Below are 23570 nucleotides of genomic sequence, written 5' to 3'. Positions count from 1 at the left end.
TTTACTAATGAAAACCTAAAGGTTTGTGGGGCTTTTGATTAGTGAAAAGAAAGGCATACAAGTCTGTTTTTGTAAAGCGACAATGTACTGGTTAAAACAGTCATCAAATTTTGGTGAAAATCTTGAAACCAGTTTTGCACTTTCTCTTATAGTAGTTTTTTTTTTTGATAAATACATATTTAGTCTTCTTTTGGAGCTTTCTCTTATAGTAGGTTCACTTACCATAGTCAAGGTGTCTAGGTGATTCTGGGCAACAATGGGGTGCCTAGTCACCTAGTGATAGAAGTTTCATAAAAAACTAAGATTTTCCTATTTCCCTAGATTTATATACCATTCAACAAGCATATTAATTGAAAACAATAGCAAATATCACTATTAAGAACATTAAATTCTCTAAAAAACGTGACAAATTATCATGCCTAGGACAGTAGTATTTCAAATATATTAACTTCAATACTTTAAAAAATAATACTAATATAATAAGTATTTAATAGAGTAATTTTATATCAAATTAGCAACTAAAGAAGGTTATAATTTCTTATGATAAAATTTAAGATATAGAGTAAGTAAAAGGGAAAAGGTTGAGGGTGGAGCTGCTGTTTTATGAATGTAAGAGAGAGAGAGTAGAAAAAAAAAAAAAAGAAACCTCTTTATGCTTTTATTCCTTTTTCCCCTTCTTAAACCCTTGGATCTTTTGAGTTTTGTACTTTGTTAATGGAGTGGTTGTCTATGCTCCTCTATTTGTTCAATGACAGGGTTATTTAAGTGTTTAAATGTCTAGTATGGGTTTTGGTCAGTTTATGTATTTTGTTACTATAGAGGGTTATGATTATAATTTTACTTGACTGAAATAGCTGCTAATCAAACCAGGTTTTGATGAGAAATCAGCAAAGAAAAGGAGAATAAAAAAAAAAGAAGAAAAAGAGCAGAAGAGAAAAAGAAGAGAAAATACAAAGACAATGAGAGAAAAGGGGTGCGCTGATAAAAAAAGAGTGGAAAGGGGTGTAGAATCTTGTAGTCCTGTCACCCCCAATAATTGCTATTTATATGTGAGCAAATAAAAAACATTATAATGGCAATAATATCCCTGCCTATATAAAAGAAAGAAACAAATAACAGCAATAAAGAATAAATAAATGGGACCACAAGACTTAATCTACTGTATCTCTGCACTCCCTCTCGAGTTGGGAATAGATATTTGTCATTCCCAACTTAAGTAAATCTGTCTCCAACTTGACTTCAGTACTTGCTTTGGTGAAAAAATCAGCAAGCTACATATCAGAGGCAACATAAGAAAAAAACACTTCTTGAGAGGCAATTTTCTCTTTGATAAAATGTTGGTCCACTTTAATATGTTTTATTCTATTATGCTATATTGGATTATGGGCAATATTAATGGTGGTCTGGTTATCACAATACAACATTAAGGGCCTTTCATACTCAATACCTAACTCTTCAAGTAGGGATCTCAACCATAACACTTCAGTCACACCATTAGCTATAGATCACTCTACCTCAACAATGGAGTAGACAACAACATTTTGTTTCTTACTCCTCCATGAAACAAGATTCCCTCCAAGTCTCCAACAAAGGTACAATACCTTGAAGTAGATCTCCTATCATCAACACACCCGGCCCAATTTGCATCATTGTACACTTTATCTTCATATGACTGTAGAGATATAGTAGATCCAACTTAATTTGTAGTGTTTAGAAAATTGGACCAGATCGGCCAATTGAACTAGTTGAACCGTGACCTAGGGCCCTGATTGTTTTGATCACACCCCAATAACCAGGCTCAAAACCGGCTGATTGGCCGGTTTAATAAAAAAACCGGTGAATCGGTATCGGTTTCATGAAACTGTCCGGGTCCATACATAAGTGAAATTTTAAAATGTTGTTAACAAGATTTGAACCCAAGATCTCTTATTTTTATAGATTACTTAATTACCACTAATCCACCTCATATGCTAATTAATGACTATTTACTGTACATATTACATTATTATGCACATATTTTAAAGAAAATGTAAGTTAAAAGGCTTAAATCCTAGTCATTTGTTTTAAAAATTAAGAAGCTTACCATCCATTCACCATATTTTAAGTACATTAAAAGTTGTAAAATATATTATATATAGTATTTATATGACCCATAGTATATATATGTATATGCCAAGTCATCATTGTTTGACCTCCGGTTCAACCCCAGTTGAACCTCTGACCCGTGAACCTTTCCCTTCTCCAGTTTTATGCTCGGTCCGATTCTTTGGACATTGTTAATTTGTGGTGGTCCCATTATTTTATTGCTGTTTTCTTTTATTCTTTAGGCAACAGGGTATTATGGTCGTTGTACTTTGTTTTTATTTTTCTCATATAAATAACAATGAATGGGGTGGCAAAACCACAAGATACTATGCCCCTTTTTTCTTCCTTCCTTTGTGTTCTCTTTTCCTCTTCTCCTTTGCTCTCTCTTCTCTTTTCTTTTATTTTTCTTACTGAAATCTATTTTAAACTTGGTTTGACCACCAACTATTTCAACCAAGTTGGTAGTAGATCAGGTCTAGGATCAAGTAGGGATCTCATGTGGTCTTGATCTAATTGGCTACATAAGATCTTTCTAGGGCTGGAGTAATGAACCTTTTGACTTTGACAGCTTAACATTCAACTCTAAAGGGGTATCAACCTGCTTGTCATCAATATGACCAGCCAACTTGATAAGATTAGATCGGTGTTTTAAAAGGCGTGGGAGGCATACGCATGGAAGCGCACCTCCAGGTGGGTGCTCCCAAAACGCCCTGAGGCATATGCCAGAGGTGCTGACACCTCTGAGGTGTACGACTCAGGTACAAGAGGCGTACGCCTCATGTGCTTTTTTCATGAGGCGTGCTAGAGGCGTACACCTCATGCGCCTCATGCACATCTTATATAAAAAGACAAAAAAAAAAAAAAGAAAAAGGGAAAGAAAAAGAAAGAGAAGAAAAAAAGAGAAAAGGAAAGAAAAGGAAAGGGAAGGGAGGAAAAGATAAGGGGAAAGAAAATGGTTTGCCCCTTGTCCCTTTGGCTGGGGTCTTCGCCCCCTAGACCCCCTGCCCCCTTTTAAAACATGGGATCAGATGCATACTTGTGTTGATAAATTTGAATAATAAATCAGATGCATACTCGTTAGTTGAGTAAACATTGTAGAACTCGTTTTTCTTCAAAGAATAATAAATTTGAATTTCTTTTCCATATTGTTCATTATGATGTTTGGGGCCTAGTTACTTTACCATCTGAAAGTGGCTACAAGTATTTTATTACCTTTATTGATGACTTTTCCAGGAACACATGGGTGTATCACATGCGAATTAGGGATGAAGTACAAAAAATTATCCAAGATATCCAAAGAATGATCTTCACCCAATTTCAAACTGAAATCCAAATCTTTTAATCTGATAATGCCAAAGAATACTTTCATAATGATCTTATGGAGTTCTTTGCTTTATTTCAATCACTCCACCGTAGCTCATGTGCTCGAACACCACAACAAAATGGTGTTGCTGAAAGAAAGAACCATCATATTCTTGAAGTGGCTTGGGGATTATTGATTCATATGAATGTCTCTAAACATTTTTGGGTTGAAGCTATTCTTTGTGCTGCTTATCTCATTAACCGCACACCCTCTCAATGGTTAGAGTACAAAGCCCCACATCAACTTCTGTATCCCAAGGCTCCTCTTTTGTCTATTCCTCTCCGTGTTTTTGGTTGTCATTGTTTTGTTTAAAACTTGTCACCCACCCACAGGAAATTGGATCCTTGTGCTATTCCTTGCATTTTCTTGAGGTACTCTACAACTCAGAAGGGGTACTGGTGCTTTGATCTTGTTTCTCGATAATATCATGTTTCTATGGATGTCTCCTTTTTTGAAAGTGAACATTTTTTTCCTGTTTCTCCGCAGGGGGAGTGTAGGCATGAGGAAAAACAAGTTCAAAATCCTCCTCTGCCTCAGAATTCAGCTCCCTCCTCTACCTGATCCCCCTCCCTTCTGTGTTTTCTATCGTCGTCACAAAGGCCAAACAAGTTCAAGAGCTGTGGAGCATCTAGAAGCTGTACTAACAATGCCATCAAATTCTCCGGTGATGGATCCTACCCAGTTAGGTACCTTAGTTCCCACTGATATTTCTTACCCTATTGCTATTGATACCTCCAGTGCTGATGATCTTGACCTTCCTATTGCTCACCGGAAGGGTGTTAGGTCTTGCACTACATTTCACCTTCATTTCGGACATTCCTCTCTTCCATTGACAATGTTCCTATTCCTACTCCTAAGAATGTGGAAGAAGCTCTCTCGGTGCCTGAATAGACAGATGCAATAAAGGAAGAAATTAATGCATTACATAAAAATGGTACAAGGGAATTGGTGGATCTTCCTAAGGGGAAATAACCAATTGGATGTAAATGGGTATTTACATTAAAACATAGGGCTGATGGCACAATGGAGTGGTATAAAGCTTGTCTAGCGGCAAAATGGTTCACTCAAGTGCATGGGGTGGATTATGTAGAAACTTTTGCATTAGTTGCTAAGATGAACTCCATTAGGGTTCTTTTCTCTTTAGCTGCTAACTTCGATTGGGACCTTCACCAATTGGATATCAAGAATGCATTTCTAAATGGGGATCTTGAAGAAGAAGTGTACATGGTACAACCCCCTGGTTTCTGGGTTCAAGGTAATGAACAAAAGGTATGCAGGTTGAAGAAGTCATTATATGGCCTAAAACAATCACCAAGAGTTTGGTTTAGTAGATTCCAGGTAGCTATATAACAAAAAGGCTACAAGCAATGCCAATCTGATCATACATTGTTTGTGAAAAGAGAGGAAGGGAAAATTGTAGCCCTAATAGTGTATGTTGATGATATAGTTATCACTGGTGATTGGAAAGATGAAATTCAAAAATTGAAGGGATATCTTGCTACTCAGTTTGAGATGAAAGATTTAGGTCCTTTGAGATACTTCCTTGGAATTGAAGATGCCCGCTCACAAAAGGGTATCTCATTTCTCAGAGAAAGTATGTCTTAGATTTGTTACAGGATACAAGAAAATTGGGAGTGAAACCCGTTGATTCTCTTATCGATCCTAATCACAAATTGAGTGTCCTAGTGAATTCATCAAAGATGTGAAGCAATTTCAGAGGCTTGTAGGAAGATTGCTATATCTCTCCATGACTCGACTAGACATTGCTTATGCAGTAGGTGTTCTTAGTTAATTCATGCATGCCCCTAAGACCACCCGCCTTGAAGCAGTTGAAAGAATTCTCAAATATCTTAAGAAATTCCAGGTGCAGGTTTATTGTACCAAAAGAACGTGCATTTGAAGGTTGAAGTGTATATTGATGTAGATTGGGCAGGATCACTGGATGATAGGAAGTCTACCAACGGCTACTATATCTTTGGGAGGAAATCTAGTCACATGGAGAAGCAAAAAGCAGAATGAGGTGGTTTGGTCTAGTGCTGAAGCTGAATATAGAGCAATGTCTCATGGGGTGGCTGAAATAATGTGGCTAAAAAATTTGTTGAGTGAGCTAGTATTTACAGTTGATGGACCTTTGACTTTATATTGTGATAACAAGGTAGTCAAGTATTGCATGATAGAACAAGGCACATTGAGGTAGACGAGCATTTCATCAAACAAAAGGTTGTCAAAGGGGAAGTGTGCACCCCCTATGTCAGGTCCGAAGACCAACTTGCGGACATCTTCACAAAGGGGTTGCATTATTTGCGGCATAATGATTTATGTGACAAGTTGGGCATGATTGACATCAGTGTCCCAACTTGAGGGGGAGTGTTAAAAGTCTGTTTATAAGATCTTGTCCTTTGTTTTTTATTTCCGATTAGTATCGCAAGGGTATTATTGTAATTCCCCCTCTTTTATGTTATGTTATGGTCGCCCTAATATAAATACCAAAAAGCTGGTGCCGCCAGTATAGTCTTTTGCTCTCAGATCTCTCTCTTCTCTCTTCTTTCTTGTTGGATATACATGTAAAGTTTCTATGCTTAGATACATATCAATACTCATTTCTGCAGAAGATAGGACTATTTCTTCATTCCTGCTGACATTTTGTGTTCTTTTATGGGTAAGTTGATTAATAAGTTAAGATGTTGTACATGATTTTCCTATGACAGGAGAAGTTCCAAAGTAATAGGTTAAAGTACTATACCTTCATCCTGAAATGGTTTCTTTAGTTCTTATTTTTTGGTAGGAAAAATGGTTTCTTTAATTCAGCTATAAAGGAACTGATTGTTTTTGGGCTATTGGCAGGGGTCGAAAATGGAACCCACTTCGGCAGAGGTTTGATAGTTATGACTACATGGTGGAGCAACATATTGTTGGATCTCTTCTGTTTACACCCCTCCTACTTCTACTACCTACAACTTCTGTTTTCTACATTTTCTTCACAATTATTAATATGGTCTTTAGTTGCATCTGTATATTAATCGAAGTCATTGTATCAATTCTTCATGCTACACCTTATGCTAAAATTTTCCTATGGATGGTAAAACCGAGAAGCTTTCCCTGTGGAATATGGTTTGAACCATTGCCTTGTGCAGATAATAAAGTGGTTGGTTGTTCAGAGATTGGATGTATTAATGAACAACGTTCAGGATATGGAAAGTTTCTAGAAGGGAGGACAAAGCAAGAAGATAGCAAAATATGTGGGAGCCTGATTTCATTGCTTCAAAGCAACTTTTCAAATATAGGTAAGAGTCTTGCATGACTTTGGTGAGTTGTTATTGTATTATCCGTATTCTTAATATGCTTGGTTGGGGAGATCATTAAGCACATGATCAAATAATTTTGGCATATCATCATTGCCAAATTATTTGGTAAAAATGATGAAGATATGCCAAAAATATTTTTTGGCACATCATCATTTTTACCAAATATTTTGATAATGGTGTTATCAGACCTGTATTTATTTAAATAAATAAAAGAAAAAGGTTCTGGTATGAGTCTAGATTGAGGAGTGAAGGAGAAGAAGAGAAGAGGGAGACGAATAGAGTAGGGCAAAACAGTCTCAGTCGTGTATGAGAACTTCCACTCGTATACGTTTAATTCATAATGACATGTAGAATTACAATATTACCCCTGTATACATAGACAGAATAAAGACAAAAACAAAGTTAAAAGAGGGGAAAAGACTAAAATAACCCTAGAACAAGCTATATTTTAACACTCCCCCTCAAGTTGGAGCATATATATCATACAACTCTAACTTGTTACAAATGTATTTCATTTGAGCACCACTCAAGCCTTTGGTAAATAGGTTATCTATTTGATCTTCAGACTTCACATACGAGGTAATCATTTCACCACTAATCATCTTTCTTTAACAAAGTGATAATCCACCTCTATGTGTTTGGTCCTCTCATGATACACTGGATTGGAGGATATATGAATGGCTGCCTGGTTGTCACAAAATAGCTTCATGGGGGTTGTGATTGATGTTGATATATGTATTGTATGTACTGTACACAGATTTAGTGCCTGCAGGGGTATTTTTGTAATTTTGTAGATCTCTTGTGTTGTAAGGCCAGTATGGTATAAATACAAATGCTTCACTCAAATGAAGCAGTTCTTGAGGCCTTAAGTCTGCAACCTCTTCTCTTCTCCTTCTTCTTCCTTTCTTCTTCTTCTTCTTCTTCTTCTTCTTCTTCTGCTCAACATGGTATCAGTGCGGAACCGACCAGGCCTGGAAAACAACTAGCTGAGGTCTCTCTCCACTACTGCGTAGAAGCTATAGTCCTGATGCTCAAAGACAAGGAAGATGAAGCATTCTCTAGTGTTGCGGTTAGTCTCCACTGCCGAGTAGGGTTCTGCTACAAGAAAGCTGACTGTTCAACTTCCTAGCGCAGAAAAGGGTTCTGCTACAAGTTTTTTCTTCTTTATCCTCCAGCCTAGGTGCTGGTGACTGGAGTTGCTCGGCTAAGAAGACTGTAGAAAACAATCCCAGATGTACGAAGAAGGGTTCTGGCCTACAGAGAAGATTGAGTCCATGAGTGTACTACCTATTCACAGTTCGGGTGACCTAGGTACTGAATTGAATTTTCTCAGTTTATGGTTCTCTGCTTACACTATTTCGATGGATTGTTAATGTCCTAAAATCTGATTGGGGACTGTTCGGCTATTTTTTTCCCCTCTTCCGATTGTGTGTTGCTCTATTCAACTCTCTAAGGGACTGTTGATGAACCCTAAACCCTAAGTGACTATTCGGCTGCTCTGGAAAGTGGATATCAACCGATTAGGTGTGGTGAACCACCACTTGTATTGCTGTTCCTACTGAGAGAGCTTCATGAAAGTTGTAAAACTGTAGGTCATTCAGACCTGGTTACACTGCAAGTGCAGTGTTCGTATGCCCCAAACTAGTACTGCAGATGAAGTGTTTGTGCTTGGTTCTCTGTGAAACCGAAAATCAGCAAGTGCCTAGTTGTGGACTGTAGCAGCTCTGTAAGGCAGTGTGCCTTTGGTTTTGTGTATTTCTAAACCTAGAATCATGAATAGTGAAGATTCAGCTACATCCGGAATCTCCACAATGCTGAATGGAATGAGTGGGAGCAGTGACCTATCCTTCCCTATGGCTGTTGTTCCTCTTGATGGGTTAAATTACCTAGAGTGGTCAAGAGGGATCAAGTTATACATAACTGCAAGGGGAAAAATAGGCTACATAAATGGAAGAATCAAAGAACCACCTTCTGGAAATGCATAACATGATAGATGGGATCAGGAGAATAGTATGGTTATGTCATGGCTTTTGGTCTCCATGCAACCGCAAATAAGGAAGAACTTCATGTGGGCTGAAACTACAAATGAGATCTGGGAACAGGAAAAATCCACATATTCTGAACTTCGACACTATGCCAAGATTTATCAACTGCAAGCAGCCTCATCTACTTGTCAACAGGGGGAGAGAAGTTTATCAGTTTATTACTCTGACTTGACCACTGTTTGGAAGGAGTTGGACCATTACCAGAATATTGATTGGAAGTGTGGTGAAGATGCAAAATTGTATAAAAACTTGTCTCACAGCTATGAATCCATCAGAGTACAAATTCTAAGTTCTAAGAATCTTCCTTCAATTCAGGAGGTCTATGGTCTTGTCTTGTCTGAAGAGAGTAGGAGAAACTTGATAAACAACACCAGAGGGGATGCAATTGTGTTGGCGGCAAAGGGGGGTACCTCTACTAGTGGTGGACCTTCTTCCAAGAGAGGGGATCTCCAGAAGAAAGCAAAAAGTAGGTGATGAAGACTACAATCAGCCTTGAACCCTAATAGAATTCAGATTAGAAAAAGTAGAAGAAAAGAAGAGAAAGGGAGAAAAGAGAGGAGAAGAATTGGAGAAACAAAGTTTGAAAGAAGGGACAGATTCTCAATGATCTGCCGCCGTCACTCTCTTAGTATTTATAGGTTATGTTCAATAGATAGGGAAAAGGACAGATTTGCCATTAGTACTTACATGACAAATAAAGCAAATAAAAACTGAAATAACAAATTGACCACCAACTGACACTACCATGACTGAAACAAATAATTACACGTATTGTCCTACGAACACAATGGGGACCATAACTGTGGGGCCCACATCAGTGTTCTCTACATTGCCCCTCAATCATTCCCAACTTGGATAGGTCTGCCTCTAACTTCTTCCTTGGTACTGCCTTGGTGAGGATATCCGCGAGCTGCATGTTGGATGTGATATACTGGAGACACACTTCTTGTGATGAGACCCTCTCTCACACAAAATGTCGATCAACTTCAATGTGTTTAGTTCTGTATGCTACACCAGATTGTGGGCTATATTAATAGCCACCTGATTATCACAATACAACATCAAGGGCTTCTCATAATCAATACCCAACTCTTCAAGTAGTGATCTCAGCCATGGGATTTCAGCCACTCTGTTAGCCATTGACCTGTACTCAGCTTCAGCACTAGAGCGGGAAACAACACTCTGCTTCTTACTCCTCCAAGAGACAAAGGTTACCTCCCACAAGGGCACAATAGCCAGAGGGAGACCCTCCTGCCCTCAGCACTCCCAGCCCAATCGGCGTCTGTATAGACCTCCACCTTCATGTGATTATTGTTCTTGAATAGTATACCTCTACTCGGGCATCTCTTCAAGTATGCTAATATTCTCTCTGCCGCAAGAAGATGTGTAGTTCTAGGGGAATGCATGTACTGGCTGACAACACTAACTGCATAACTGATATCTGGCCGGGTGAGGCAGAGATATAGGAGCTTTCCAACCAACCGTTGGAACATAACTTTGTTTTCAAGAGGCTCCCCGCCCTCTGCAGTAATCTTGTGATTCTGTTCAATGGGTGTATCAGTAGGCTTAACACCTAACTTTCCAGTTTTTGCCAATAGATCCAAAATATATTTTCTCTGAGAGATAAAGATCCTTTGTTTAGATCTAGCAACCTCAATACCCAAAAAATACCGTAGTGTACCAAGGTCTTTTACCTCAAACTTTTGATGAAGGAGCTGCTTGAGGGACTCAATCTCACTACTACTATTTCCTGTCAATACAATATCATCCACATACACAGCAAGCAGGGTCGGAGAGGAGTCCACCCTCTTAATGAACAGTGAATGATCTGACTGGGCCTGTACATAACCGAATTTTCCAAGGGCTAGTCTGAATCTATCAAACTAGGCTCTAGGTGACTGCTTCAAACCATACAATGCCTTGTTCAGTCGGTAAACCTTCTTACCTGTCTCTGTATCATAGAATCCAGGAGGCAACTGCAGTAGACCTCTTCCTGTAAGTCTCCATTCAGAAAAGCATTTTTGACATCCATCTGGAACAGGGGCCAAGAATGACTTGCTGCAAGGGATAACAGAACTTTGATGGTGGTCATCTTGGCTACTGGGTTAAAGGTCTCCAAGTAGTCTATACCATAAGTCTGGGTGAACCCCTTTGTAACCAGCCGGGCTTTGTACCTTTCAATGGAGCCATCAACATTATGCTTTACAGTAAATACCCATCTACATCCAACCGGTTTCTTTCCTTTGGGTAGGTCAACAGGGCATCCATTTCAACTTGCATTGCATCTTTCCACTCTGGAACTGATAAGGCTTCTTGCACTGTTCTTGGAATAGGGACATTGGCAACGGAAGTGAGATAGGATCGGTAAGAGGGAGATAGGCGATCATAGGATAAAAACTGGGAAATGCAGTGAGCTGTAGATGTGGTGCAATGCCGTTTCCCTTTGCGGACGGCAATAGGGAGGTCAAGGTCATCCGCAGGAGGTAAAGGAACAGTGGAAGGTGTCTCAGTGGGCTCTGGAACTGTAATACCTGGATCTGGAGCCGCAGAAGGAACTGGAGCTGGCCTGGACTACCGATGACTGGGATCAACCTGCCTGCATCGCCTGTGATAGACTCTCAACTCCTGATCCCTCTGACCACCCTCACCATTACAGCCTTCATCACCCAATGGAATAGATAAAGGAACGGCCCCACTCCCACTGCACTCCCCCTGAGGAAAAAGACCCAAATCCCCACTGCGCTCCCCCTGAGGAGAAAGACCCAAATCCCCACTCACTACTCTTCCCTTGAGGAGAAACCCTAGGATAAAAGGGTGTCTCCTCAAAGAAGGTGGCATCCGTGGAGACAAACTTCTTCCCGGAAACAGGATCATAAAAGCAATAACCCTTTTGAGCTTGTGCATAGCCGAGGAAAATGCATTTGGAGGCCTTAGGGTCAAACTTGGAATGATGGGGCCCGAGAAGCTGAACGAAACAGGTACAACCAAAGGTTTTAAGGGGAACGGTAAACAACTCGTCTGGGTATAGAAGGGAAAAAGGGGTTTTCATATCAAGAACCCGGGAAGGAACCCGATTAATGAGATATACTGCCGTGAGGATGGCATCACCCCAAAAGCGAATAGGTACATTGGAGGTAAACATAATGCTTCTAGCCACCTCCAAGATGCATCTATTCTTCCTTTTGACAACTCCGTTCTGCTGTGGTGTATGAGGGCAAGTGCTCTGGTGAATAACTCCATGATGAAGGAGGTAGGAGGTCAATGGCTTAGCAAAGTATTCCTTTGCATTATCAGATCTGAGGACTTTGATTTTGACCCCAAACTGGGTTAGAATCATCTGATGAAAGTTTTGGGTCAGAGCGGGAACCTCATCTCGAGAACGCATAAGATAGACCCAAAATAAAAACGGGTATGGTCATCAACAAACAACGGAAAATATCTGTACCCACCCATAGAAGGGATGTGGTATGGCCCCCAAACATCAGTATGCACAAATATCAAAAGAATTATTACTTCTTTTATTACTCAAAGAATAAGATGTTCTACAATGTTTGGCAAGTTCACAACTCTAACATCTCAACTTTGACATCTCAACAGACTCAAATAAAGTAAGAAACGGACTCTTCAAAGACCGGAAAGGTAAATGACTTAATCGATTATGCCAGAGCATAACCGGACTCACAAACCGAGAAGCAAAGGACTTCTTATCCACTGGCTCTTTCCAACTAGAACTCTCTCTGAGCAAATAGATCCCATTCGTCTCACGGCCAGTCTTAATCACCTTCCTTGTCTCCAAGTCCTGAAAAACACATCGGTCAGGGAAAAAAGTTACTAAACAATTCATAGGTTTGGTAATACTACTGACTGAAAGCAGATTATTATCAAGTTTAGGAACATGTAAGACTGAGGATAAAGAGATAGTATCAGAAACTTGATGTCACCCTTGCCAGAAATTGGAACAAGAGAGCCATCAGCAATGGATACTTTATCTCTACCAGAGGATAAGTGACATATAGTGAACAATAATGGCAAGCTAGTCATATGGTCGGATGCACCTGAGTCTATTACCCAACAGTGTTCAGTATTTACCTGAAGCTGAAGCATGGTAAGCTGAGGCTCGAGTACCTGAATGTGCAAAGGCAGATGTGGCAGGGGCCGTAGGTGACTGAGATGGCTGAGCTGAACTCCCAACTTCCTTTTCCAACTGTATTAGGGCAGCTCGAACTGCAGCTAAGGTCTCTAGGGGTGTGCCTTTTGTGCCTGACGAGGATGCTGAATCAGTATTCACAGCCACATGAGCATTACCCTTCTTATTTCTCAGATTTGCTGGGACCAAATGATCATGCAACTTCCAACAAGTATCTTTTGTGTGCTCGGGTTTCTTGCAATGCTCACATACCAGGTCTCGTTTATCTTCCTTCTTTCTGTCCCTTTCTGGATCACCCCCTAACTTAGGTTTAACAGCTGCCAGGGTTGGGGAAAGAAGTTGAGGTTGCATCATGACTTTCCGCCTGGTCTTTTCACTATGCACCAGGGAGTATGCTTGAGGGTCACACTATCTCTGGTCAGTATCTGTTGCCGCACAATGTCATATTGTGAATTCAGGCCAGCCAGGAATTAAACACTCTATTTGTCTCGACTTGCTTTCTTTGAGTCTGTGCATCTCTGGGACTCTCCCACTCAATGGTCTCTAGGTGATCGATCTCATGCCACAGGGATTTCAAGGTAGAGAAGTAGACAGAAACTGGTTGGGATTCCGAATTGGCAATCCGGGTAAGTGCAATTAAATTAATTTTTATTTTTATAGAATTAAAAAAAAAAATGGCCGGCTCCTCCCCAAACCAATTCCCCAACATGTTCAATGTTGACGATATTCAGTCGCAGCATGGTAGTGTTAGCACCGTTATGGGTGCTATTGATATTGACGGAATTTTTGCCCCTTGTATCAGTACTAGGGGAAAGAAAAAGGCCACTAAGTTGATTAGCCCGTTTTGGAAAATATTTAAAGTAGAGGAGGTTCAGGAGAAGGGAAAAAGAGCTATTTGTCAAAAATGTAGGAAAGGCTTTAGCTATTGTAAGAAGGGTGGTACTGTTCATTTGGGCAGACATTTGCTCACCCATGAGAAAGAAGAAGAAGGGAGAGGAAACAACACAAACACAAATTGGGCGGGGGGAAATAATCCACAATTTAAAAGTATTGTTGTAATAATGGAAAATAAATTTAAAAAATATTGGGAGAACATTTCTCTTTATTGCTTAGCTATAATATTAGATCTTAGGATTAGGAAATATGGTTTTGATATTTTACTTGAAAAAAATATGAATATTGAAATTGGAAATAAAAAAGAAGAAATTAATAGTTTATTATTTGAAATGTATAGTTTATATGAATCTGGAGTAATAGAGAACAATAAAAATTCTACAACTTGTGCAACTGCATCTTTCACTTCTGAACTTGAGTCTAGTAGTGGAAGAGAGTAACTTTTTATTTACTGAACTTAATTTTTATTTACAAGCAAATTTTTCTACTTTAGGTGTGTAGAGAAGATGGGCCGAATGGCCCATAGGCTGTTTATCCTTTCTTATTTTTTATGTTCTTTACTGTAATGGGCCTTATTTTGGGCCTATTCTTTCTATGTTATGTTCTTTTAATTTCTTGCCCAACTAAGGGCCTCTTTGTTAATTATTAAAGTTTAACTTAATAAAATAGTGTTAGGGGGTAAGAGGAGAGATTAAGGTTCGAAACTCTCTTCCTCTGAACCCTTATTGCCGCCATCTTCTTCTTCATCTTCTCTTAGAAGAAGGATTTCTGCTGTTTTCTTTTGATTTCTGCATCTGTTTTAAACAGTCCTCTATTCTCAAGGACTGTTTTTCTTCTTGGTATCAGAGCAGGCCTAAACTTGACTTGGGCTCTCATGTAGGTGTTGTGCAGCCGGTTACATGAGAGTTGTTCTTGGGCCGGAAGCTTCAGCTTGAGTTGCCTGGTTCTCGGAGGTCATTAGAGATTGAAGAAGGTGCGCAAGATTCAAATCTCTTAGAGAGCTGTCTAGTGACTAGGAAGAATCAGTGAAAACAGGTTGGTTCCTGATTTAGAGCTTAAATTAGAGATTGAGAGTGGTGCCCAATAATTTTTGGGTTGTTTTGTTTATATTTTTCTGGACTGTTAAAGTATCCAAAATTTCTCTGAAATCAGTACTGCTATTCGGCTGTTCTTTTAGACTGCTTTAGCCCAGAAATTTTTGGGTTGTTTTCATATTGTTTGGACTTTCAAGTGGCTGAAATATCTCTGGAATTAGTACTGCTGGTTGGCCTTTTCTTTTGGACTGTTTAGGGCACCTGTACGGACTATTTTCTGGGCTGTATTAATCGTTCGACAGTGTGGTCTCCTCTATTGTCCACCTTGTGTTTGTGAAAAAGTCTCTGAAGTTTTTTTGCTTCCTTTGGATGCTGTTTGGACAATACCTGGAATTTCTATTTAGAAAAGGAACTTTTCTGATTTTCTTTCTTGAAGACCGAACCAAGTTGGTTGGTGTACCGTGTAGTCTACAAGGTGCAACTTCTGTTTCTGTTTCTCACAGCTTTTGGGTGTGACTCAGATTTGTGGTTCTGCTGCATTGAGGTAGGCTTAACACAGTTTTTGTTCCATCTTCATTCGGCGTCCTTTTTTGAACCTGGTTGAAATTTTTTTGAAGTGGTTAAAGATATAAACTCCTTAGAGATTGAAAACAAGAATGTTGCTGAATCCGGGCAGGTTCCGGGAGCCTCTATTGACTCTTTACTGACTGTGACCACAATCAAGCTGGATGAAACTAATTATCTGGCATGGCCACAATCGGTAAAGATTCATATCTGTAGTAGAGGAAAGTGGGGTTTTATCTTCGGGAGCAAGAAGGTTCCCTCAGAAGATGATCCATCTTATGAGAAGTGGATGCAAGAAAATTATACTGTTATTGGGTGGCTTGTGAACTCAATGTAGCCACAGATTAACCAATACTATTTGTGGATGAATTCAACAAAGAAAATCTAGGATAGTGTTGCTGAAACCTATTCCCAAAAATTAAATGTGGCTAGAGCTTACAAGTTGAGAAGTGATGTGAAGAATTTAAAACGGGGGGAGAAACCTTTAGCTATATATTTCTCAACACTGAAGTCTTTGTGGCAAGAAATAGATTTGATAGAAGTTGTAACCTGGGACACCACTAATGATGCAGAGACCTACAGAAAACTAGTTGAGAGAAACAGGGTGTTTGAGTTTTTAACCGGACTAAACCCAGAGTATGATATTACAAAACAGAATATTTTATCCAAGGATAGTGTCTCACTGTCATAAGCATATGCCTTGGTAAGTAGTGAAGAGAGCAGAAGGATTGTCCAGGTTCAAGGGGCTGGTCTAAATGATCACTTTGCTAATATGAGAGTGAAACCTAAAGGGGTTGCAGGGACTCCTAGTGGCTCAGGGAAGAAAGAGGTTGTCTGTGAGTACTGTAAAAGGCCAAAACACAGTAAAGACAAGTGCTGGAAATTACATCTTGAGCTTCTACCTCTTCGGTTTCAGAAGAAGCATGATAATAAAAGGGCGGGGAGTGCTAATGCGACTGCTGGTCCAAATAGTGACAAGTACCATACTGAAGAGATGATAGCTTGTGCGCAATTAGCAGCCATGAAAGCAGAATATGAGAAGTTTGGGAGGATGATCAGTCACCTAGAGGGTGTGACTTATTCTTCCAACCCTTAAGAAAACTCAACCTCTTCTGCATTTGTTCATTTAGGTATACGGGCTTCTGCCAATCATGCAACCATTTCAGGTAATCTTAAGATCCCTTGGATTATTGATTCAGGGGCTTCTGATCATATGACCAACCTTTCTACCTTATTTGTTTCATATGATTTACTTCCTGGATGTGACAAAATCATCTTAGCCGATGGTTCTCTTGCCTCTATCTCCGACAAGGGAACCATCAAGGCTACAGATTCCTTGTTCCTACCTTATGCTCTTCATGTACCTAGACTAAATACAAACTTGTTATCTGTAAGTAGTCTAAGTCATTAAATTGTTGTATAACCTTTTTCCCTTCCTACTGTGTTTTTCAGGATCTGGAGTGTCGAAAGGTGATTGGGAGTGGCCATGAGAATGGAATATACTTGATACTCCGGGACAGTGCCCTGAACAACCTAGGAAAGCTGCTTTTGGGTCTATATCTACAGAGTCTATCAGCCGAGTTATGTTATGTCATTTTCATTTGGGTCATCTTTCTTTTTCTGCATTGAGTCATTTATTCTCTGAACTGTTTAAGGGAATTATTTTGTCCAATCTTCATTGTGAGTCTTGTGAGCTGTCAAAGCATTGTAGAAATAGTTATCCCTTGAGTAATAAAAGATCTCCTTTTAATATTGTGCACTCTGATGTGTGGGGGCCTTACCACTTATCCTTTATAGGTGGCTACAAATATTTTATCTTGTTTATTGATGACTTTTCTCGGTTTACTTGGATATTCTTGAAGAAATCCCGTGATGAAGTTCCTAGACTTGTGAGGCAATTCCATGAATTTGTCCTAACCTAGTTTGATACCAGGATTAAAATTTTCATATCTGACAATGTAAAAGAATATTTTGAGAAGAACTTGTCCTGCTATCTCTCTGACTTGGGGGTTATTCATCAAAGCTCCTGTGTTAGGACCCTAGAACAGAATGGAGTTGCTGAAAGAAAAAATAGACATATTGTAGAAGTTGCAAGAAGTATCTTGTTTGTATCACATGTTCCTACAAAGTTTTGGGGTGATGCTGTTCTCACTGCTACCTACCTTATAAATCGTATGCCATCCAGGGTTTTGGGGTTTAAGTCTCCTTTCAGTCTCCATCATCCAGACAAGGAGATTTTTTCTATTCCTCTTCGTGTCTTTGGCTGCACTTGTTATGTACATATTCCTAGTGTCCAAAGACATAAATTTGAACCAAAAGCCCACAAGTGTATCTTCCTTGGTTATTCCCCCACACAGAAGGGTTATTGTTGCTTTGATCCAAAGATTGGTACTTGATATGTCACAGTGGATGTCACCTTTGATGAGCTTTCTTCCTTTTGTGGTTCCTGTATTGAAGGACATTGTCCAAAGGGGGAGGATTTATCATAGGTCTTTGCTCTTCCTCTTCCTGTCCCAGTTGGTCTTTTACCGAGTTTCTTTCTTCTTCAAATGAATCAAGGGAGGATCAATCATTCAACTCTCCCTGTCCCAGTGTTTCCCCCCTTTACCTCCTCATCCTCTCTTTAATCCCAGGATGTATCAAAGGCAAAGATCCAAAAATGAACAGGTTGTTTCCCCTACAACACATGAGCCTCATGCACTTCTAATTACAGATGAGACAATAGGTACTGTTTCAGCCCCTTTGGAGCCATCATTCCCTGACCTTGATATTCCCATTGCTATTAGGAAAGGAAAAATGAAGTGTACTGCACATTGCATTTCCAAACACCTTTCTTATAGTTTGCTTTCTCCTTCATATTTTGCCTACCTTTCTTTTGTTTCCTCTAACCCTATTCCTAGGTCTGTGTCAGAAGCTCTTAATATTCCAGAATTGAGGGATGCTATGAGATCCGAAGTTGATGCTCTGCACAAGAATGACACTTGGGAAGTGGTTGATATGCCTGAAGGGAAGGATCCAGTTGGCTCTAAGTGGGTCTTTACTATCAAATATCATGCTGATGGCATTATTGAGAGGTACAAGGCTAGGCTGGTTGCAAAAGGTTATACATAGACATATGGGATTGATTATCTGGAGACCTTTGCACCTGTTGCCAAGATGACCTCAGTGAGAGTTCTTCTATCTTTGGCTATTCACTCTGACTGGCCACTTTATCAATTGGATGTAAAGAATGCATTTCTGAATGAAGAATTACATAAGGAGGTTTATATGTCTCTTCCTCCAGGAATGTATGAAACAGATTTGAAAGGAAAGGTATGCAAGCTGAAGAGATCTTTTTATGGACTAAAACAACCCCTTAGAGCATGGTTTGAGAGGTTTAGGGCTGCCCTTGTTAACTTTGGCTATGTACAGACACAATCTGATCATACTCTCTTTGTGAAGAGGAGATGGTTCCTGGTAGTTTACTTAATTGCGTATGTTGATGATATTATTGTGACTGATAATGATGTTTCAGGAATTAATGATTTTGAATCTTTCCTCCATACAGAGTTTGAGATCAAAGATCTGGGGGAATTGAGATACTTTTTGGCATAGAAGTTGCTAGATCCAAGGATGGGATTCTTATCTCCCAAAGGAAGTATGTTCTTGATTTGCTCTTTGAAACAGGGAAGATGGATGCTAGACCGGTTGCTGTTCCTATTGATATGAGTCATAAACTCTCCGCTTGAGATGGAACATTGTTAGAAGACAAAGGAGTTTTCTAGAGACTTCTTGGAAAACTTCTGTATCTATGCATGACTCGGCCAGACATTGCATATGCTGTCAGTTGCATCAGCCAATTCATGCATGTTCCCCGGGATACTCATATGGCAGTAGCAGAGCGAATCCTGTGTTATTTGAAGGGCTCCCTTGGAAAGGGAATTCTGTTTTCCAAGCATGGCCATATGAAACTTGAAGCCTATACTGATGTTGACTGGGCTGGAAACATTGATGACAAAAGATCTACTTTTGGGTACTACAACTTGGTGGCTGGTAATATTGTTTCTTGGAGAAGCAAGAAACAATATGTTGTTGCTCGATCTTCAGCAGAAGCAGAATACAGAGCCATGGCACATGGAGTTTTTGAACTATTGTGGTTAAAATCATTGATGGAGGAACTGGTGATTGAGAATGATAAGCCAATGACGTTATACTGTGATAATCAGGCCGCCATCAACATTGCTCACAACCTAGTACAACATGACAGAACTATGCATATTGAAGTTGACAGACACTTCATTCGAGAAAGAGTGGCTTCTGGTGAAGTATGTCTACCTTTCATCACCTCTGAAGGACATTTAGCAGATTTTCTCACCAAGAGCATTCCCAAGGTGAAACTTCAGCATGATATTGGCAAGTTTGGCATGATTGACATCTATGCTCAGCTTGAGGGGAAGTGTAGAGAATATGGGCCGAATGGCCCATAGGCTGTTTATCCTTTCTTATTTTTTATGTTCTTTACTGTAATGGGCCTTATTCTGGGCCTATTCTTTCTATGTTATGTTCTTTTAATTTCTTGCCCAACTAAGGGCCTCTTTGCAAATTATTAAAGTTTAACTTAATAAAATAGTGTTAGGGGGTAAGAGGAGAGATTAAGGTTCGAAATTCTCTTTCTCTGAACCCTTATTGCCGTTATCTTCTTCTTCATCTTCTCTTTCTTAGAAGAAGGATTTTTGCTGTTTTCTTTTGATTTCTGCATCTGTTCTAAACAGTCATCTATTCTCAAGAACTGTTTTTCTATAGGTAATTCTTCCTTCACCCTAGAGGGAACAAATAATTTTGATATTTTAGCCTGGTGGAGTGAACATGCAAAAAATTTTCCATTTCTCGTCGCCATGGCTCGTGATCTACTAACCCCTCCGATGTCTACTATTCCATCAGATTCTTGTTTTAGTGCAGGTACTAGGGTGTTGGACGACAAGAGAAGCTGTATGAATGATTACAAGACAAAGGAGGGCATGAGACTACACTAGATGTTTCACCTGAAGTAGATGATCAAAGTCAAGAACAATAGGAGAAAATGATGAAGTCAATATTTTTCGTGTACTCAATAGTTGTATAGCTTTTTTCCAAATTATTGTAAAATTTGTTTTAATTTTATTAAATTTATTTGTTATTTTTTAATAACGTATTTTTTATTTTCAATTTGTACTTATATTATATTTTTTATATTTTATTAATTTATTTCATTTTCCAATTTTCATATTTCATTCATCCAACCATTGTATGCTTTGTATCATTTAAATTTAAATGAAATAAAATTCCTATTTTTCTTCCAATTTGTCATTCACTTTGAATCTGTTTCTTTGACTTTTATTTGGTTAAGTATTTTTTTTTTCATTTCTTTGTTAGATTTCTTATTTTTTCAAATAGTTCCCAAAGGAAAGTTAAATATTTTAGTTTTACTTAGCAACGAAATAAAAAAATAAAAAATGTCAAAAAAAAAACAAAAAAAAAAAAAAAACAAAAAAAACCAGTTTGGCCCACGCCCAAGGCCTGCCTTGCAGCTTGCTGGGCCTAGGCCTACGACACGGCACGATATAGGCCCGCACGGGCTTGGGCCATGGGCTATGCCGGTCCTGCCCCTCAAATTATCCCTAGGAACGACAACACGACCCTGGATAGCCCGTGGGTCGGTAAGCACGACCCGCAAGCCCATTTTACACCTCTATTTATTATACAACAACCCTTTTCTTGGAGCACCCTTCAAATATCGTAGAACTCTAACAATACCTTCCCATTGGATTGTGCTTGAGTTCTGCATGAATTGGCTCAATAATCCAACACTGAAGGAAATGGCTGGTCTTGTGATAGTTAAATAGATCAGTTTTCCAACAACTTTCTTGTACTGTCCAAGAAAGCTAGGGGCTCCCCTTCACTATCAGGCATCTTCACATTCAGATCTATAGGGGTATCCATTGGCTTTGCCCCTAATAGGCTAGTTTATTCCAACAAGTCAAGCACATACTTCCTTTGTGAGAGAGAGATGCCTCACTTTGACCTTGCTACTTCTATGCTCAAAAGAAATTTCAAGTTTCCCAAGTCCTTGGTTTGGAATTGACTTTGTAATAACTGTTTGAGCTTTTCAATGCCATGCTCATCACTTCTTGTGATAATAATGCCATCAACATAAATTGCCAACACAATCTTCCCAGAGGTAGTATCTCTACTGAACACTGAATGATCAACCCTACATTGTGTCATCCCAAGCTATTGTACTACACTACTAAATCTCCAAAACCATGCCCTCGGAGATTGTTTCAACCCATAAATTGCTTTCTTCAACCGGAACACCTTGCCTTTCTCCCCTAAGCAACATACCCTGGAGGTTGCTCCGTATACACCTCATCTAGGTCACCATGAGGAAATGCATTTTTAATATCCAATTGAAACAGTAGTCAATCAAAGTGTGCAGCCAAGGAAATAAGCACTCAAACTGAACCCATTTTAGCTACAAGTAAAAAGGCATCAATATAATCAACTCCATAGGTTTGTGCATACACTTTGGCTATTAAATGTGCTTTATATCTCTCCACACTACCATCTGCATGATGCTTAACAGTTTAAACCCATTGACAATCAACTGCTTTCTTCCCTAGAGGTAGAGAAGTGAGGTCCCAAGTATGATTAGATTGAAGAGCATGAAATTCCACATCCACCGCCCTCTTCCATTCTGGAGAGAGAAGAACATCATGAAGAGATATAGGAACAAACACAGAAGATAGAAGGGATTCAAAATTCTGATAGGATGGGGATAAATGGGCAAATGAAACATAACGAGATACAGGATGTTCAATACAAGTGTGTTTACCTTTGTGAAGCACAATGGGGAGATCTAAATGAGATAGATTTGTTGCTGAAGGAGTCGGTGATGGTTGAGACGGAGCTGAAGAAGGCTGAAACACAATACCACGAGGCCCTTGAGTATACATGTGATGGGATTGGTGGTCGCATTGACTCTTGAGCAATAGGAACAGTCATAGACACCTCCTCCATTGGTAAGGGAAGAGGAGGTGGGGATAGAGTTTCAAGACTCAAGAGAAGTAGACTCAGCTGAGGAAAAGAAAGGAACATTTTCAAAGAAGCTCATATTAGGAATAACAAATGAACAACATAGGGAAAGACTGTATCACTTGTATCTTTTTTGGGTCTGAGAGTACCCCAAAAAAAACACATTTAAGAGCACGAGCATCCAACTTATCCAACCTTGGACCCAAGCAATGAATGAAACAAATATAACCAATGACACGCAGAGGCTAAGGGAACAGAGATTGAGAAGTAAAGATAATAGAAAAAGGAGAGGAGTCGCTTAACATTGAAGGTGTCATACAATTAATGAGAAAGCAAGTAGGAACATCATCACTCCATTATTTTGTTGGAACTGACATTTGAACCAAAAGTGCCCAAGTAGTGTTAAGTAAATGTCTACCTCTCAACTACTCCATTTTGTTGTGGAGTGGGGAGCATGAAGATTGACGTAGTATGTCATACATAAATATTCTTTTGCATTGCCGCAAGAAGATGGTGGGCCATGCAGATCACAACAGTAGTTCACAGTATGCCTTTCCCATCCACAATAGCTGCATTCTTTGATCATTCCTCGACCACCAACACCAACACCACGACCTCTAAAATTCCCATCTCTACCATTAATACAACCTCCTCTCACACCACGGTTATACCTTCTGGGATAGCTACTTCTACCACATGAGCCACCTCTACCACCTGTGGTTGCGGCTAGGGCAGACTTTTCTAATACTAGAGAATTATCTGTATGTGGACTTGTAACCCTTCTTACTCTGGAGAAAACTTCTGATAGTATAGGTATATCACTGCTACCTAGAATCTAGGCATGCACCGGTTCAAATTCAGACCTCAATTCCGAAAGAAAACGTGCCGCATCCAACTGATCTCTCTGTTGTTTCTGCACTTTGAGATCAATTGAAAGTGGCTGATATGAATCCAACTCATTCCATAGACTCTTCAAACAAGCACAATACTCTTCCACACTCCTATCACCACTTTGTAGTTGAAAATATTCCTGATACAGTTGATAGATTCTAGTCAGATTGTCTTGTCCCAAACACAACTACT

The 23570-nt window shown here is 39.4% G+C and overlaps 1 protein-coding gene across 19 annotated transcripts in view; it reads left to right on the top strand.

The window, feature by feature from the left end:
• Positions 1-23570, top strand: part of LOC148872206 (uncharacterized) — a 64634-nt gene that overhangs the window by 4932 nt on the left and 36132 nt on the right. For 15 of the 19 annotated variants that reach the window (XM_088967195.1, XM_088967202.1, XM_088967204.1 and 12 more), the window contains one exon: positions 6293-6732. In XM_088967195.1, the coding sequence (XP_088823321.1) occupies positions 6293-6732 (440 nt within the window). Of the gene's footprint in view, positions 1-6292; positions 6733-14719; positions 14875-23570 lie in introns of all 19 variants that reach the window. The other 4 variants (XM_088967209.1, XM_088967213.1, XM_088967212.1 and 1 more) reach the window with 2 other exon arrangements.

The sequence above is a fragment of the Nelumbo lutea genome, chromosome 2 (genome assembly GCF_056320005.1).
Source record: "Nelumbo lutea isolate HS-2025 chromosome 2, American lotus-T2T, whole genome shotgun sequence".
Lineage (NCBI taxonomy): Eukaryota > Viridiplantae > Streptophyta > Magnoliopsida > Proteales > Nelumbonaceae > Nelumbo > Nelumbo lutea.
The sequence above is the reverse complement of the archived record's forward strand: the minus strand, read 5'-3'. Positions and strand labels throughout refer to the sequence as shown.